The following is a 16,698-nucleotide window of genomic DNA, read 5'->3' on the forward strand; positions in this document are numbered from 1 at the left end:
GGCCAAAAACTTAGGAGTAAGTGGATACTGGTTTAGACAAAATTCCAGAATGGTTCGGTAAAAAGTTTGCTGAGGCATACTGTAACATTAAACAGGTCTGGACTCTGGAGAGGGAGGAGGGGGGGGGGATACGTGAAACGGTTATAAAAATATTTCGAGGGAATAAGGTGAAGTCTGGCGTTAAAGTAGCGCGTCTCCCTCTCTCTTTTCTCGAGGCAAAAGGCTAAAGAAGAGCGGAAGGAATGCAGCCAGCCACCAGATACTATGGAGTTGAGTCACACGCGCCTAAGCAAACACGTGCACACTTCATTCTTCCCCATCATGGCCTGATGATTGTCCCTGCATTTGAGCTACTTACCATCTCTTCCTTTCATCCCACCCCTTATATTATTACGTATTCACTATATACTGATAAATAATCGTACATACTCTTTATCTGTCCGTATAAACTATCACTATTCTTATAATTGCCCAGGTATCGCTATTTTTCCCAAGAACGTTACTTTTTGATTACAATAAATGTTTAATCAATCCTTATATTCTCGGTGCAAGGACAAATTTTGCGAGTAAGCTAATGTTTGATCATTCGGAACAAAGAATTTCGCTGATTTTTGTATTCACAAGTGAAAAACTCATTGAACAATTGTCAATGACTACAATTATTATAATTATAAGCAATATATAAGATTAAACTTGCAATCAGAAATTGCACTCCACAATGTCACCAATAAATTTGGGAAAAAATTGTCATAATTTATTATAATAGAGTTACTCAATGATTAACATTAATATTTTTTTTTACAGAATCGTTACAAGAGCCACGCTTCGTTCTTCAGCCTTCCAGCGAAGGAAATATCCTCAGCGAGAATAGAACAAAATTCTTGCAATGCGAAGCGAGAGGTACGTAATAGTGGTTGTATATTTGAAAAATAAGCAAAAGTAGCAGTATTCCGCTTTATTCGCACGAAATATCGAGTGACGAGCCGGATGAGGTAGAGGTGATACAATGGTGGTGGTGGTGGTGATGGTGGCCAGATGAAACCTTACAGTTACCGGCTGCCAGCCACCCAGTAACGTGATAGCATGACCCTGTGTACTAACAGCATTAGATCACTCAAGAGTGCAAAAGTCCGGACCAACCAAGAGACTTGTCCAATAATTTATTCGAGAGCGTCAATGTACTAATTATCATATGAAATTCAGGATGAAGGACCTCGGTCGATGCCCCCATTCTCTTCATAGCATGCCTCATTATGTAATGAGACATAAATTACCCTGTAATATCGACTATAAAATGATCTCGTTGAAATGTTTAAATTAATTATTTGCATGATCAAAAGTTATTAATGCTAATTTATCGTTCGTTGTATTTACGATTGATCATAGTTGTACATTAAATTAAGAGTAAAATTATGTTACGAGTTATCTAATTTTATTATTGATTTTGCAGGATATCCCCAACCAAAATATAAGTGGTTCAAGGATGGATTGCCGCTCAATCAAGAATTTACTTCGGAGCCTTACTTTCGGATACAAAGCACTCGACGAGAAGACACTGGTATTTATCACTGTGTTGCTGCAAACGACGTGGGAGCCATATTCAGTAAAAGAATAATGTTTTCTGTTGCCTGTATGTTTCGAACGAGATATCATATTACAATTTACCTATTGGACATTTTCATGATGTTTTATTTATCGTTATATTTGTAGATATGGGCGTTTTTCAAGACCTCGAGGAAAGAGTGGTAACGGTAAAATCTGGTAACGCTGCAGTTTTAGAATTACCAGCTATAGAGAGTAATCCTGCGCCTAACGTTGCTTGGTCGACGTTTAAATCACCACTGCCCTATGACATAAAGTATGCTAAAACTCGTGATAGTTTAATCATACTGAATACCTCGGAAAAGGACGATGACCTGTACAGGTAATACCCACGAAGAAATTATCAAACATCTCTTAATTCCAAAAATATGGTAATAATTTGACCTAATTTGAATTTAAAGAGCACGAGCTATTAACACACAGCTGGGAAAAGAAGAAAATAGTCCTTATTTCAAGTTGAGAGTGGTTGGAGAGTCAAACGAGGATTTGGCTCCTACGATTATCGTCAAACCACAAGACACAGAGATAATCATGAATCAGGATGTTGCGTATTTATATTGCATTGTGAATGCGAGGTAACTTTCTGTTTCACTTTGAAATTATCATTAATAAAAATGATTGCATCGTTCGCGTCTTGAAACTTCCAGAGCTCTTCACGAATTACGAACTTTGTGGACAAAAGATGGTGTACCCATTGAAAACGCAAGGATAACGTACAACTTTGATGACTCTTGGAATAGAACTCTTGCTTTAATATCGGCTAATCTTACATATACTGGCACTTATTCCTGCCATGTAGATCTACGCAGTGGTGGATATCCAACGCTAAATGCCAGTGCGCAAGTCGTTGTATATGGTATGTTACACTTAATATTTTAATCTATCTTCTTAATTATGGATTTTTACCAACCATTCTGATTTCAGAAAAACCAATGTTTGTAACTGAGCCGAAAAAAATAACTCTTACCGATTATGGTACACAAGTCAGTCTGCCATGCGATGCTGTTGGTGTTCCACCACCAAAAATAAGCTGGTTTCAAAACGCACAGTCTGTAGATCATTTGATTGGCTCAAGGTAAATAAGCAACAAACAAATAAACTCGATTGTAACAATTTTATGCTTATGATAATATTTTTTGCAGATATGAGATGAAAGAAGATGGTTCGTTAATTATAAAGAAATTAAGCATTGAAGACTCTGGAATGTTTCAGTGTCTGGCATCCAACGAAGCTGGAGAATCTTCCTCTTATACATGGCTCAAAGCTAAAAGTTAGTATTGTTCTTCAAATTCACGCATTAAGTATAATCATAAGTTACTACATTAAAAAGTTAACATTAGCGACATTCGTAATATAAACCGTATGTTTTTTTGTGGGACAGAAAAATTAGGAAGCGGACTGAAGAACCGAGTTGTCCGCTGGGCAGCTGGCTACAATGTAGTCAGAGCTCGCCAGTCCGATCGGCGATTTAAATTCAATGACAAAGACAGTAAGAATGACGTTAATTTGGCAAAATTCGTGTTTTGATATCATCCTATTTTTCCTTCGTAGCACATGCTTGACATACTACTTCAATATTTTCACAATATTGGCTTCTTCCTTTTTATTCCAACACCATATATTTTTCTCTTAATACATTTTTGAAATTGTTTTTTCTCACACGACAGTTTCATATAGAAATGTGTACAACCTTTAGCACCTTGTACCATAGAAAAATGCACGTTTGGTGAATTTTATTAAGAGTTTGTGTGTATTTACAAGTAAAAATTTATAAATAACGTAGTCAAAAATACGTTTTTTGATCTGTAAAGTGTTTGTACTTTTAATAATAATGCAGTATTTTGAACAAGATTATAAATGACATTTAAGGTCTTACCTGCATGAAAGAATATGAGAACAATCAAAGGGATTTTATTAATCATAATGTTAATTTTTCAGCGTCAGGGCCAATTATGGAAAATGGGCCAAAAAATTTAACAGCACTGGACGGAAAAGACGTAACTCTTACCTGCAATGCTATAGCAGCGCCAATACCAAATATTACGTGGATATATAATGGTAGCTAGGAACACACAGACACATAAAAGATATTAATTAATAACGATGAATCGTATAAATATAATATATTTTTGCTATTGTAGATACAACATTAGTCGAAATAGCTGGAAGAGTGCAAGTTCTCGACAATGGCGATCTTTTATTTGCTTCGGTCAAAACGAATGACGCTGGTAAATACACTTGTATCCGTGCTAATGAAGCAGGATCTGTAAATGGATCAGCATATTTAACAGTCTTGGGTAATAAATAATGTTCCTTCTTTTCTTTATGCAAATAATTTCCAAGTTTCTCTACAATTATCCTTTTCTTTATAGCTCGAACACAAATTATTGTGCCTCCAGTAGACACTTCTGTTTATTTGGGACATACCGCAGAGTTACAATGTAAGGTTTCAAACGATCCAAACGTTCTATATGATATCGCTTGGTTTCATAATACGCAGTAAGTATCGTATACCTTTTCTTAATTGAATATGCACTATACTTAGTATATGCTATATATTTTCAAGAACTGCACAGTTGCCTTATTCATGATAATTTTTCAGGATTGTGAATACTCAGGCAAGTCAACGAGTGAAAATGCGTAATGATGGAACGTTAGAGATAATTGCCGTACGTGCTTCAGATGTAGGAGAGTACACTTGTTGGGTAGTCTCTCCTGGGGGCAACGAAACACGATCTGCTCGTCTCAGCGTAATTGAATTACCATTTGCACCAACGAATGTTATAGCTACGCGAGTAGAAGAAATAACGCCTCGTACAATAAATATAACGTGGGTGCCAGGCTTTGACGGAAACAGTCCGACAAAAAAATTTATTATTCAAAGAAGAGAAGTTCCTGAATTGGGTGAAGATCTTGTTTAAACCTCAATTTGTTTTAACAAGTATTATTTGAATTAACTAATTTTTATTTTTACCTGTAGGACCTATACCAGACCCTTTATTGACTTGGATCACAGAAAATAATAACGTATCGGCTCAAAGTCGGTGGATTTTATTAAATAATTTAAAGGCAGCAGCTGCATACCAATTTCGAGTTAGCGCTGTGAATAGTGCTGGAGAAGGACCATCGTCGGATCCCAGCAATGTCGTAGTGCTTCCCCAAGAACGTATGATAGAGCACGCAATATTGAATTACCGATCATTTTTAACGTGAAATTTATAAACTGATTAGTGAATTTTTTATAATCTAGCCCCATCTGGACCACCGGTAGGATTCGTTGGATCTGCAAGGTCTTCATCAGAAATAATTACACAGTGGCAGCTTCCATTGGAGGAGCACAGAAATGGTCATATTTTGGGATATATTTTAAGATACAAATTACATGGTTACACTCACAGCCCTTGGACGGAACAGAATATAACAAACGAAGCACAAAGAAATTATCTTATTACTGATTTAATTACGTGGAAGGATTACTGTGTTCAAATAGCGGCGTATAATGATAAGGGTGTCGGAAAATTTACCGACGGCCTTAAGATAAAAACCAAAGAAGGAGGTAATTATTCGTTCTATATTTTTTATAACATGACATGCGGATAAACATAGAGATTTTAATCAAATTAATTATAATATAGTACCAGAAGCTCCACCGACAAATATCAGAGCAGAAGCTGTTAATTCAACCGCGATTCAAGTTTGGTGGAAACCACCGAATCCTCAAAAGATCAATGGTATCAATCAGGGATACAAATTGCAAGCATGGACTGGTGGATCTTTTAATGGAGTGGATGAGTTTAGATCAACCACGGTGCCACCCAGCTTATTCGATCCTTTGGCGGAGCAAAGTGCAATTATTACTGGATTGCGAAAGTATACTAGCTATAACATAACCGTATTATGCTTCACAGACCCTGGAGATGGTTTGAAAAGCGATCCAGTAGAAATTCGTACTTTAGAAGATGGTATTTATTTCTTATGAACTTGTTAAATATCTTCAGAAAATTAGAATTATGTTTATCTAATAACGTTCAATGTTTTTTCAGTACCTGGCGAAGTTGAAAATTTTCAATTCGAAGATGTGAGTGATAGAGCGCTAACTGTTAGGTGGAGTGAACCAAAAGAAACAAATGGAATTCTTACTCAATATCAACTAAAATACATGATTAAAGATACGCCCGATTCTCTTCAAGTGGAAAATTTCACTGCAGATACTTTATCAGCAAAAGTAGAGCATTTGCAGGTAAACATAAAAGTTATAAATTTAAATAAAATAGATTTGCAAAGAATCTTAAAACTTGTGTACCAATTTCATAAACTTTTCAAGGCCACGACGCATTATAAATTTGAAGTAGTTGCGTGGACGTCGGTAGGGCCTGGTAAGCCAAAAGTAACAATTATACAATCCGGTGTTGAGCCAGTTTTACCGGAACCTCCGACCAAGCTTGCACTATCAAACATAGACGCATTTTCCGTTGTTCTTCAATTTACCCCAGGGTTCGATGGAAATTCGTCAATTATACAATGGACAGTACAAGTGAGTACCCCACGTGAATATTTTGAAAATTAAACTTATGGACTAACAAATAATTATTCATTGGTTATATCAGGCTCAAACTGCTCGCAATTCCACGTGGTATAACATTTATGAAATCTCTGATCCAGACGCCAGTACTGTTACTGTTCTTGGTTTGACCCCATTTATGCAATACAAACTTCGTTTAATTGCCAATAATATAGTAGGCTCATCGGAGCCCTCAGAGCCAACGAAAGAATTTCAAACGATACAAGCTCCTCCTTCTCATCCTCCACGAAATGTTACAGTTCGTGCAATGAGTGCTACAGAATTACGTGTTAGATGGATCGTAAGTTTACAGACTTTATTTTTTTGGACTAATTTGATAGTGTAACAGACACATTATCCATTGTTATTATTACGTAAAAGAATGACGATAGCTGTCAACGCTTTCCCAACTAGTAATATAATTTTAAGATTATTTCACTTTTTTTTAATGTATTTTATCGAAAATTTATATAATTTTGTTCGCTTAAAATAAGATACATTATTTTTCTGAGAAAGTAATACAGTGAATAATAAATAAGTCTTATAATTACGTTGTTGCATTGGATAGTGTGAAAGGTCACAAATTAAGTTAGTAACTAGTTTGTGATTATTAAAGGTAAATCAGTTTGACTTGTTGATAGATAAAAAAACTAAGTAAAATGTAATTTAACATTGAATCGTAAATTTCAGCCTTTGCAGCAAGTAGAGTGGTATGGAAATCCTAGGGGATACAATGTTACTTACACGGAAGTCAGAACAAACTTATCAAAAAGCATTGTTATCGAAGATCATACCGCCAATTCCTATATTATTGAAAATATGGAAGAATATGCCCTGTATGAAATTTCCATGCAGGCGTTTAATGATGTGGGTGCTTCAGTTTCTAGCCCTAAAGCTGTTGACAGAACGCGTGAATCGGGTAAATATATTTGTTAAGCAATAAAATAGAATACGTATAATAAAACATATTGTTATCTTAAAAAGTTTATAATTATATTTATTTGGTATTTATTTTCAGTACCTTCAATGGGTCCTATTAATTTGGAAGCAAATGCTACTTCATCTACAACGATATTAGTTAAATGGGGCGATGTACCGGTAGAACATCAGAATGGGCAAATAGAAGGGTTTAAAGTTTATTATGGATCAAGTACAAGATCCCCGTATCAGTATAAAAATATCCCTAGTAACACTACATTTACAGCAACGTTGACAGAACTTCGAAAATTTGTGCAATATCATGTTCAAGTTTTGGCTTATACTAGACTCGGAGATGGTAAATTAAGTACTCCTCCTGTGAGAGTCCAGACTTTTGAAGATGGTAAATATTAGTAATTTTGAGTGAAATTTATTTTTCTTCGCTTTATAAATATCATTAATTTTATCTTATAGTTCCTGGGCCTCCATCCAACGTTTCGTTTCCCGATGTAAGTTTTAATACTGCTCGTATCATATGGGATGCACCAGAAGATCCGAATGGTGAAATTTTGGGATATAGAGTTATGTTCCATCTTAATAGTAGTCAAGATCACAAGTTCTCACAAGATTTTGAAGCACCAGCCAGAACATTCAGGTATCATTTTAATGAATAAATTATTTAATTATAATGAAGTGCTATTACCAATTACTAATACAATCTATTTTGTCTTTTTAATAGTGCTACTGGCCTGGAGCCAGAAAAGTATTACATGTTTTCAGCTACAGCTAAAACAAAATTAGGATGGGGTAAAACTGCGTATGCTCTCGTTTTTACTACTAACAATCGAGAACGTCCTCAGCCTCCATCCATGCCACAAGTTAGCAAATCACAAGTGCAAAGCAGGCAAATAACATTTAGTTGGACCCCCGGTCGTGATGGATTCGCTCCATTAAGGTACAGAAGCTTTTAGTAAATTACATATAATAAATTGATGATATCTATAGTAATACACAAAGTTTCCTTAAATAGATACTATACAGTGCAACAGTCAGAAAATGCTGGACCTTTCCAAACTATTCCAGAAAGGGTCGATCCTTCCTTAACTTCGTATACTGCAAATAATTTGAAGCCGTTCACATTATATCAATTTAGAATTCAAGCAACAAACGATATTGGTCCTTCAGAATGGAGCACCGAATCTATTGAAGTTAAAACATTGCCAGCTGGTACGCTCAGCAGTTTATATTGTTATTTTTTTGATAGAAACAAAAATTTAATATCTTATACTGCATTTGCTCTTTAGCCCCTTCGCGAGGTGTTACCGGGTTGAAAGTGGTGCCAATAACAACAACTAGTATAGAAGTTCATTGGAACGTTATCGATGAAATTTATTGGAGCGGCGATCATCAAACAGGCGGTTATCGAGTTGTTTATCAAACACTTTCAGATTTTCCGACTGCACTACAAGCTACACCTAAAGAAGAAATTCATGGCATAAAAGTAAGATATAATAAATTTATTCATTTTTATATCTTTAAGAGTATAATATTTATTTTGCTTAATTAATTTTAATCATAGGAGGCGAAAATGGTTTTGAGTGATTTAACCGAAGATAAAAATTACGAGATCGTCGTTGTCCCATTTAATTCAGAAGGTGAAGGTCCTCCGTCTACACCGGTCACTGTGTATGTCGGAGAAGCTGTTCCAACTGGAGAACCTCAGCGGGTTAAAGCCGAGCCTATTTCTTCAACTGAAGTCCTATTAAAATGGAAACCACCTTTAGCCAACATGCAAAATGGAGATCTACTAGGATATAAAGTAATCGGATCATGCATAATCTATACAGTGAAATCTTAAGATCGATAAAAAGTTTTAAACTCAAAAAATTGATCATTTACTTCGGATACAAATACATATAATTTATACGCTACGCTTTTAAATTAAACATTAATGACCTTTTTATTATCGAAAATTGACTTAAAGAATTAACACTTTTTAAGGAAAATGTACTTTTTTATAACCAGTCATACTGAATAATTAATATAAATATGAAGAGACTAGTATTTTGACGGCAAATAAATATCAAAAGAGGTTACCGCCTTTGAGACATTATTTTCTAATACAACAAGCTTGTATACTACAACCTGAAATAAGTGTATCAATTCAATTAGCTTAATGAATATTGTAAAGATTTAACAATTACCATACTGTATTATTTTCAGATATTTTATTTGGTAACAGACTCTCCACAAGAATTAGAGAAAAAGCAGGAGGAGGAGATTGAAGTCGTACCTGCTTCATACCTTACTCATAGTCTAGTTTTTCTTGATAAATTCACGGAATATCGTATACAAGTTTTAGCATTTAACCCAGCAGGTGATGGTCCCAGGTCATCGCCTATTACTGTGAGAACCAAGGAAGTAAGTATGCGTCGATTTTAGAAAAACACTCATGTTTCTATTGGGAAACGATTGTTTGACCCATTAATTATATCTTTACTGTTAAAATATAATAATACCGTGTAACAATTGATATATTGTATTCAGGATATTCCTGGCCCTCCTAATAATTTGGAATTCAGCGAGATAACGATGACAAGTCTTCGTGTTTCTTGGGAGCCTCCAAAATTACGAAATGGTCAGATAGTAGGTTATATTATTACCTACGAAACGGCAGAACAAAATGAGCGTAAGTTTATTTTCTTCTGGTTAAAATGCCTTCAGGTAGATATATTTTATCTTTTAAATTGAACTTTCATGAAAATGAAATCACTTTCTAGGATTCAGTAAACAAGTGAAACAAAAAGTTACTGAAACAAGCTTATTGGTTCAACCTTTGGAGGAAGAAGTTACATATACTTTCATGGTTCGAGCTCAGACAATTGATTTTGGACCGCCAATTTCGGGAAATGTTACAACAGGACCACAGGACGGGTCACCAATAGCACCAACCAATTTAGCTATTTCCAAAGCCGTTTCCAGTGTTGAGCTACAGTGGAAAAATAGTGCATCCGGTAAAGGACCAATTCTTGGATACTATATTGAGACGCGCCGCAAAGGTAAATAGAACAAGTACATTAATATTTTAAAATTCTTAAATGCAAAACTTTGTGTTAAGCTTCACTTAAATAAAAAGATACAATTTTTAACTCTTAAAATATAAAATATATAATGTTTTTTATTAATAAACGTATTAGAACAATAATTTGATTATTAAATTCTAATAGACTTCTTTTTAATAATATAGCAATGGAAGACTGGCAGTATTGTAAGTGACTGTGCACGTGAATTTGTTTTATCATGATTACATTGTTCCACAATTTTTGTTATTTCCCTCCCTAAATTTAAAGCATCTGATGCCTCTCTAAGAGTAAAAGCTTAAAATAAAGAATAATTTGTATAGTATATTACATATTTAAAGGTTTAACTGCATGGTCATGTAGCATGGACCTCCTTAAGCTTGTAGAGTTGAAGAAATAATTGAATAACATCTTGTTTTTCGCTAAAGAGTATAAAAGATTATATCCCTGCATAAATAATTTGCAATACCTTTGTTACAAGAAATTTATTTTATTTATTCTTTAATCGTAGATGACACCCGGTGGCAAACTATAATCAAAAGTAGCAACGGGCCATTAAATGAATTCAGCGTTTCATATCAGAATTTATTACCATCTACGTCATATTTATTCAGAGTAATATCTTATAATCGGTATGGAATTAGTTATCCAGCGTATTCATCCGATACCGTACGTAATTTTTATTGTTTTTTAAAGATATAAATACGAAAGGGGATTGATTAATAGTTTTGTCTTTGTTGTTATATTTTTCACAGATTTTAACACCATCCAAATTATATTTAGAGTATGCCCTATTGCAACACAGACCATTTTATAGGCAAACTTGGTTTATGGTAACTCTTGCAGCAACATCTATCATTATTATCATTATGATTATCGCAATACTTTGTGTAAAAAGTAAAAGCTACAAATATAAACGTAAGTCTTTTACATAATCCATTTATGAATAATTAATTAGGGTGAATTCTATAGTTTTAATTATTTTTAGAAGAAGCACAGAAAACTTTAGAGGAATCAATGGCCATGGATATAGACGATCGTCAAGAGTCGGATTTGGAGCTGTATAGATCTCGACATAATGGTGGAGGAACTGTGAATGTTGGAAGCTCTTGCGGCACTTTAGGTAAAAGGGGAACTATAGCACGTAAAGCAATGCATCCGCCACCCCCTGCACTAGTAGGCAAATCACCACCTAGACCTTCTCCAGCATCGGTTGCGTACAACAGTGACGAAGAGAGTCTTAAAGGGTATGACGAGAATCCTGATGACAGCAGTGTCACTGAAAAACCATCGGAGATCAGCTCTACTGACTCTCAGGTAATGCTTAATGAAACAAAGTAATTTTTTCATTGATAATATAATAATATTAAGCTTTTTATACAAACTATTTGATTTTTGGGATTGCAGGGTTCGGAAAGCGAGAATGAGAGCGTTCAGTCCGATCCGCATTCCTTTGTAAATCATTATGCAAACGTAAATGACTCATTAAGGCAATCCTGGAAGCGTCAGAGACCTGTTAGGAATTATTCCTCGTATACTGACTCCGAACCAGAAGGTAGCGCTGTAGTTAGTTTGAATGGAGGCCAAATTATTATGAATAACATGGCAAGGTCAAGAGCGCCATTACCAGGTTTTTCGTCGTTTGTGTGATGAAATTTTTTACATTTTAAGAATCGTTACAAGATAAATCGGTGCCTAATTCGCATGACAATATTCAAAATTGTTAGGTGACTTAACTGAAGTAATTTGTCAATATAGAGCTAAAGACTTGCATCGAAGTACGTGCTTTATTCTGTACGCACTGGTGTTCCGTAAAATAAGGACTTTAAGGCTTATTGCATTTTTACATTGTGATATACTAATATATTATCATTATTAATAGTATTAAGTAGTTTCCCGCTCTATTCTATATAAAACCCAGTGCCAGAAATTAAAGTTTTTCATGGATCTCTTAGTGGCACTTGATAAGTTCACTACTACAAAATGTGTGTTTAATAGCATATTAAGAAATATGCAATTAATATCGGTACATTACAAATACTTTTGCGGTATACTACGTAACTATACAAATAAGAATTAGCATTTACCCAGTGCTAATGTTAGGTATACCGCTCTTAATATGTAAATATTATTGTTTTAATCCAAAAAGAACTATTAGTCCAATTATCTTGTTGAAAAGATATCAATTTCGCGTTGACTATATCACAAGGCGTTTACAAAATGTTACTATTTCATTTATTTGTATTCATCCTTGGATATATTTATATAGTCAAAAACACAATATCATTTTAGATGTTAGAGATTATGACGTGTTATATCAATCTTCTAATATCTTTAAATTATCAAAAGTAAATAATTTAATAGTGATGAAGATAATGTATGCAATAGATAGCATGTGTAAATAATTTTATTTACACATACTTAAAAGCCTTTCTGAGTATTCTTAAATTGTAGTTATTAAATGCTCTAAGAACAATGTGTATATATAAATTATAGAATGAATTAGCGCTATATTTCATAATAATGCCTGGATATTTAATATGTGGTTAATCAAACTGCATATGTAGATATATGCAAAAAATAATTTTTAAATGCAAAACTCATTTAAGGAAAGCCATGGAAAACATTTTCTTTTACACGATTATATAGAAAAAACAGACATTTGAAATACGTTCTATTTTTTTTTTATATTAGTAACGTGATTGAACAAAGCAGTAAAAATGCATACTTTTTGAAGTAGCTATTTCAATCAGTACAGCATGACTAGCTTGTGATACATTATATAGTATATAAATTGTATTATTACCCAATATCCTATCTAATATAATACATATATTAGATTTTACATTCATAAAAAAGCATATAGTGATACAGTATGCTATCTAATACTTCTTTGTCAAAGTTGAGTGATTAAATGCACCCAATTTTATGGAAGTAGTGCAATCAAAATAGTTTCACCTTAATTACTTTACATGCTAAAAGCGACTAGGACAAACTCCTGTGTCATTTCACTATTTCATAATTCATTAATATAATTACTATTAACTCTATTTTTACATATATTGTAAAGTTGTACTGAAAAATTGTCAAGAAAATTAATTATATTTCAAAATCAAATTGATTAATTTCAGTGTCTTTTAAGGAAGCTATAAACAAAACAAAAATAAATGGATTACAATGTCCACAAGCTAGGATGGTTTTGAACAATATAATAAGTCTGAATAATAAACATTTAATATTGAGAATGATAAAGCTTTTGTATACTATTTACAAGACTGTAAGTTCAGTAAAAACCATTTTCATTTTTTTTTATAAAAAAGCTTGCTTCTGGTCTATGCTTTAAATACTTAAAACTTTGCTACTTATTAATTGTAATATAGTATTATTGATCTGTATAGAAACAAGGTGTATGTAAACACTGCCAATATTTTAGTTCAAATCAAGTTATTTATACTTTTATAATCTTCTAGTATAGAAATGTAAAAAGGAAACGTCATGTTTGTAAACAAAACTTGTTCTAAGAACATGTTAATCTTTTAATAAAAATTTATCAAATTTTCAATTCTGACTTTATTGATTTGATTTTTAAAATAAACAAAATATCAGGATGTAATAAACTAAGAGGCATGAATAAATAATCAAAATTCATAAAATTTATTGTAACATTTTCTCAAAGGTATCAAACCATTTGCTCAATTTTGATGGTAATTTTTTTGATGAGATCTGTTTAATGGAGGACCATACAGCAATATCTGCAATGGTATACTTGTTGTTACCAAATTGTTTCTGTTCTAATTTTTTTTCCAACAAAGAAAATATTGTTGTTACATCTGAAGCTTCTCGATAGTGTAATGCATAGCATAAATCGAGTATGGTATCAATTTCATAAACATGAGCTGTACCATTGTTGGTCTCATAATTGTTATCAGCTATCAATCTACTGAAATATCTCAATAAGTTAACTTCTCCCTGCAAAGGATAACTGTGCCACCTGGTAATTACTTCTAATTCATTAACTGAAATCATTTAAATATAGTTAGTGATTTGAAATTATATAATTATCAAGATTTTAATTTTGATCTAAATTGTATTTTACCTTTTTTCCATATAAGTGTAATGTGAATATTATTCCTTTCATTCAATAAATCAGTTTTTTCAAATTGCTTTGGTACCTTTGTATTTATACTTGAATGAGTGTGAGTTTGTATTTGAATAACTAAGTTTGGCCATATTTTTTGTAAAATTAATAGAGAGTAAGGGGGCCTGGTTGGATTTGCATTTATTACTATGCTAATATTAAGTAGCTCTTGTGAATTCTGTAAATAATACAAAGATAGAGTTAGTTATTCAAAAAAGTAAATTATTAGGTAGTTTATACCTGTCTTAAACAATTCACTTCTGTTTCCTTAGCTATATCTACATGGTTTGTTTGTTTCAAGAAGTCGCAAAGAGTAGAGACTTGCTTTTTCAGTTCTGCAAGTTGAGATAAAATTCTTTCTTGTCTAGCCTCTAGAGCAGCGAACTGTGGTGCTGGACTCTGCAAATGTTATTTTCAAATTGTATATTTATGACCAACAAGTAAATGAAGCTAATTTTTATTCACAATGAAGAAAATGTTTGACAAACTCTTAACTAAACAGCGGAGATTAAACTTAATAAATAATTTGCATGACCTACTCTCATATTCAATAAATCTAAAAATTCACTACCAACCAGATTGTCATGATCGATAGGAAGAGTTTAAAATTTAGTTGAATAGAATTTTTTATTAATTTATCCTAAACACTACATAATTGGATGTATATTTTGGTTACAGAGTTGTAGTTTCCAATGTTAAAGGTATGTATAGTTTTAATTTGGCAGGTTGTAATTCTTACATGATAATTACCACATCAGTATTAGAAAATGAATTGGATTATTCTTTTGTAAATATTGTTATTTTTAGTAGTGTTTGGCCACATGTGCAACTTTGTTATTGAAAAGATTGGGGGGGTAGTTGGTTTGGTAGATCGATTCAAGCTGAGAGAACCATATTCTCGGTCGATGGTGATTAGTGCTTGTGGAAAATTTGGGAGGAGTCAGAGTCATGCACAACATGTTGAAGGAAGAAGAGGCATACTACGTCTTTGCCATGGTTGTTCTCACCGTGAGTACCGCATATACTAATACAACGAGGCTAAACTACTTGTTATTGTTAGTCCATTGCATTATTACACGTAAATACGGACACTACAAATAACAGAACTGACGGAAACCTGTAAAAAGCTGATAACCTGCTCAGTGATATTCGTCACGACATTCCTCCACTCGTCCGTTTGCCGTTCATGAATATTTTTCATCCCGTACATTGTTTTTGAGTGATACAACGTGTCCGGCAACGAAACTACTGGTTTCAGCTTGTACATTCTCGTTCCTGCGCTCATTTTTCTCCTTTTTAAGTTAAAAATAATACACTTAATAATCCCAAAATGTCCGTTTTCATATGCCGCACTTGTCGATCCCGTCGTTCTTATTTTCCAATTTTGTTAGACGGCCATTTTTGTTGGTGATTCGCTCGCATCGCTCGCCTCTCACTCATAACCTCACCTCGCCATGATTTCCACTAATACCAAGTAATACCAACACAACTGCGATCCAGGAACCAGTTCTCTTTACCCGCATTCTCTCCTCTGTCCTCCTCCTCCCACCACACTCCATCACTTAATCATTATCCATTCAACAGTAACCAGCTGATTGAACAATGACAGTTGAAACTCTGTTTTTCAGGTTTGAATTTGGAGATTCAAAGCTAGTAAAAATCCTTCTTTATAATTTTCCTCTCAATTTTTATTCCAATTTCTCTTTCTCTTCTTTCCGTTTCATCCAATTTTATTAACTCCCGCCAAAAATACCGGCTTTTCGCGTTCTCCTCGTAAGATGGCATATATCCTTCTCTCTCAAAAAACTTAAACATCTTCGATTTTGTGTATTTTTTGCTTATGAATACACATACAGTTTTATTTAAGAAAATTTTAATCGTTTTGTAACCCCAAAATTAATCGGAAATAGAGCTGTAGAAAAAAAGGCAGAACTAAAAAAAGATGTTTATTTTTTATCTTATACATATATGCAGAAGTCATCACAAATTACTTCTTCCACATCTCCAAAGAGTCCATTTCATATTTCTGATTCAATAAAATCGACCTATAATGCCTACATTTACTTCTGTCAGTTTACAATATTTCTTTGGAGAAAACTTTCTTTCGTCAATTTTTGCAGAGTTATCACATTATCAACGCGTTTGTTTATAGTTTTCGAAACACTAGTTATTGTAATGCGGAACTTAATGCACACAACATATATGTGGGGCACAACGTTTATTTAAAAATATGTAGGAAAATTTTATCTCTCTAATAGCAAGATTATAAAAGGTATTTTGGAATTAAATTATTACCAACAAATAATGAAAGATATAAGAAATGTTTGGCGCATAAGATTTAAAGAAAATTGCGGGTTATTTTGTATAATATGAAAATTTGATGGAAATGGTGAAGTGCA

General features: G+C 33.4%; 2 protein-coding genes across 7 annotated transcripts in view; one reads left to right on the forward strand and one right to left on the reverse strand.

The window, feature by feature from the left end:
* The window catches only part of sdk (sidekick cell adhesion molecule), a 32,552-nt gene extending 18,829 nt beyond the window's left edge, over positions 1-13,723 (forward strand). For 2 of the 4 annotated variants that reach the window (XM_066739014.1, XM_066739013.1), the window contains 33 exons: positions 805-900; positions 1,451-1,630; positions 1,711-1,924; positions 2,004-2,177; positions 2,250-2,458; positions 2,527-2,677; positions 2,745-2,872; positions 2,984-3,091; positions 3,541-3,660; positions 3,744-3,899; positions 3,975-4,101; positions 4,205-4,506; positions 4,583-4,768; positions 4,853-5,158; positions 5,238-5,564; positions 5,646-5,842; positions 5,927-6,136; positions 6,210-6,464; positions 6,854-7,082; positions 7,182-7,484; positions 7,556-7,736; positions 7,821-8,036; positions 8,112-8,308; positions 8,386-8,582; positions 8,661-8,900; positions 9,305-9,502; positions 9,629-9,770; positions 9,862-10,140; positions 10,329-10,349; positions 10,673-10,830; positions 10,917-11,079; positions 11,150-11,478; positions 11,569-13,723. In XM_066739014.1, coding sequence (XP_066595111.1) covers positions 805-900; positions 1,451-1,630; positions 1,711-1,924; positions 2,004-2,177; positions 2,250-2,458; positions 2,527-2,677; positions 2,745-2,872; positions 2,984-3,091; positions 3,541-3,660; positions 3,744-3,899; positions 3,975-4,101; positions 4,205-4,506; positions 4,583-4,768; positions 4,853-5,158; positions 5,238-5,564; positions 5,646-5,842; positions 5,927-6,136; positions 6,210-6,464; positions 6,854-7,082; positions 7,182-7,484; positions 7,556-7,736; positions 7,821-8,036; positions 8,112-8,308; positions 8,386-8,582; positions 8,661-8,900; positions 9,305-9,502; positions 9,629-9,770; positions 9,862-10,140; positions 10,329-10,349; positions 10,673-10,830; positions 10,917-11,079; positions 11,150-11,478; positions 11,569-11,811 — 6,542 coding nt within the window. In that variant the 3' untranslated portion in view covers positions 11,812-13,723. The remainder of the gene's footprint in view (positions 1-804; positions 901-1,450; positions 1,631-1,710; positions 1,925-2,003; positions 2,178-2,249; positions 2,459-2,526; positions 2,678-2,744; positions 2,873-2,983; positions 3,092-3,540; positions 3,661-3,743; positions 3,900-3,974; positions 4,102-4,204; positions 4,507-4,582; positions 4,769-4,852; positions 5,159-5,237; positions 5,565-5,645; positions 5,843-5,926; positions 6,137-6,209; positions 6,465-6,853; positions 7,083-7,181; positions 7,485-7,555; positions 7,737-7,820; positions 8,037-8,111; positions 8,309-8,385; positions 8,583-8,660; positions 8,901-9,304; positions 9,503-9,628; positions 9,771-9,861; positions 10,141-10,328; positions 10,350-10,672; positions 10,831-10,916; positions 11,080-11,149; positions 11,479-11,568) is intronic. The other 2 variants (XM_066739015.1, XM_066739016.1) reach the window with 2 other exon arrangements.
* A 73-nt stretch (positions 13,724-13,796) lies between these two features.
* Positions 13,797-15,784, reverse strand: AIMP2 (aaRS-interacting multifunctional protein 2). 3 transcript variants are annotated; one of them, XM_066739020.1, is made up of 4 exons: positions 15,417-15,784; positions 14,558-14,698; positions 14,258-14,477; positions 13,797-14,177 (listed from the first exon to the last, which is right to left on the reverse strand). In XM_066739020.1, exons 1-4 carry the CDS (start codon positions 15,582-15,584, stop codon positions 13,816-13,818), a joined length of 891 nt encoding a protein of 296 aa, XP_066595117.1. In that variant the 5' UTR covers positions 15,585-15,784; the 3' UTR covers positions 13,797-13,815. The 3 variants fall into 3 exon arrangements, with proteins under 3 accessions (XP_066595117.1, XP_066595115.1, XP_066595116.1); XM_066739018.1 differs by having other exon boundaries at positions 14,540-14,698; positions 15,417-15,778; XM_066739019.1 differs by having other exon boundaries at positions 14,540-14,698; positions 15,435-15,776.
* Between the last annotated feature and the right edge of the window lie 914 nt (positions 15,785-16,698).

This window comes from Prorops nasuta, unplaced genomic scaffold (genome assembly GCF_024137725.1).
Source record: "Prorops nasuta isolate Cenicafe-Biocafe unplaced genomic scaffold, Cenicafe_Pnas_1.2 PNAS00019, whole genome shotgun sequence".
Classification (NCBI taxonomy): domain Eukaryota; kingdom Metazoa; phylum Arthropoda; class Insecta; order Hymenoptera; family Bethylidae; genus Prorops; species Prorops nasuta.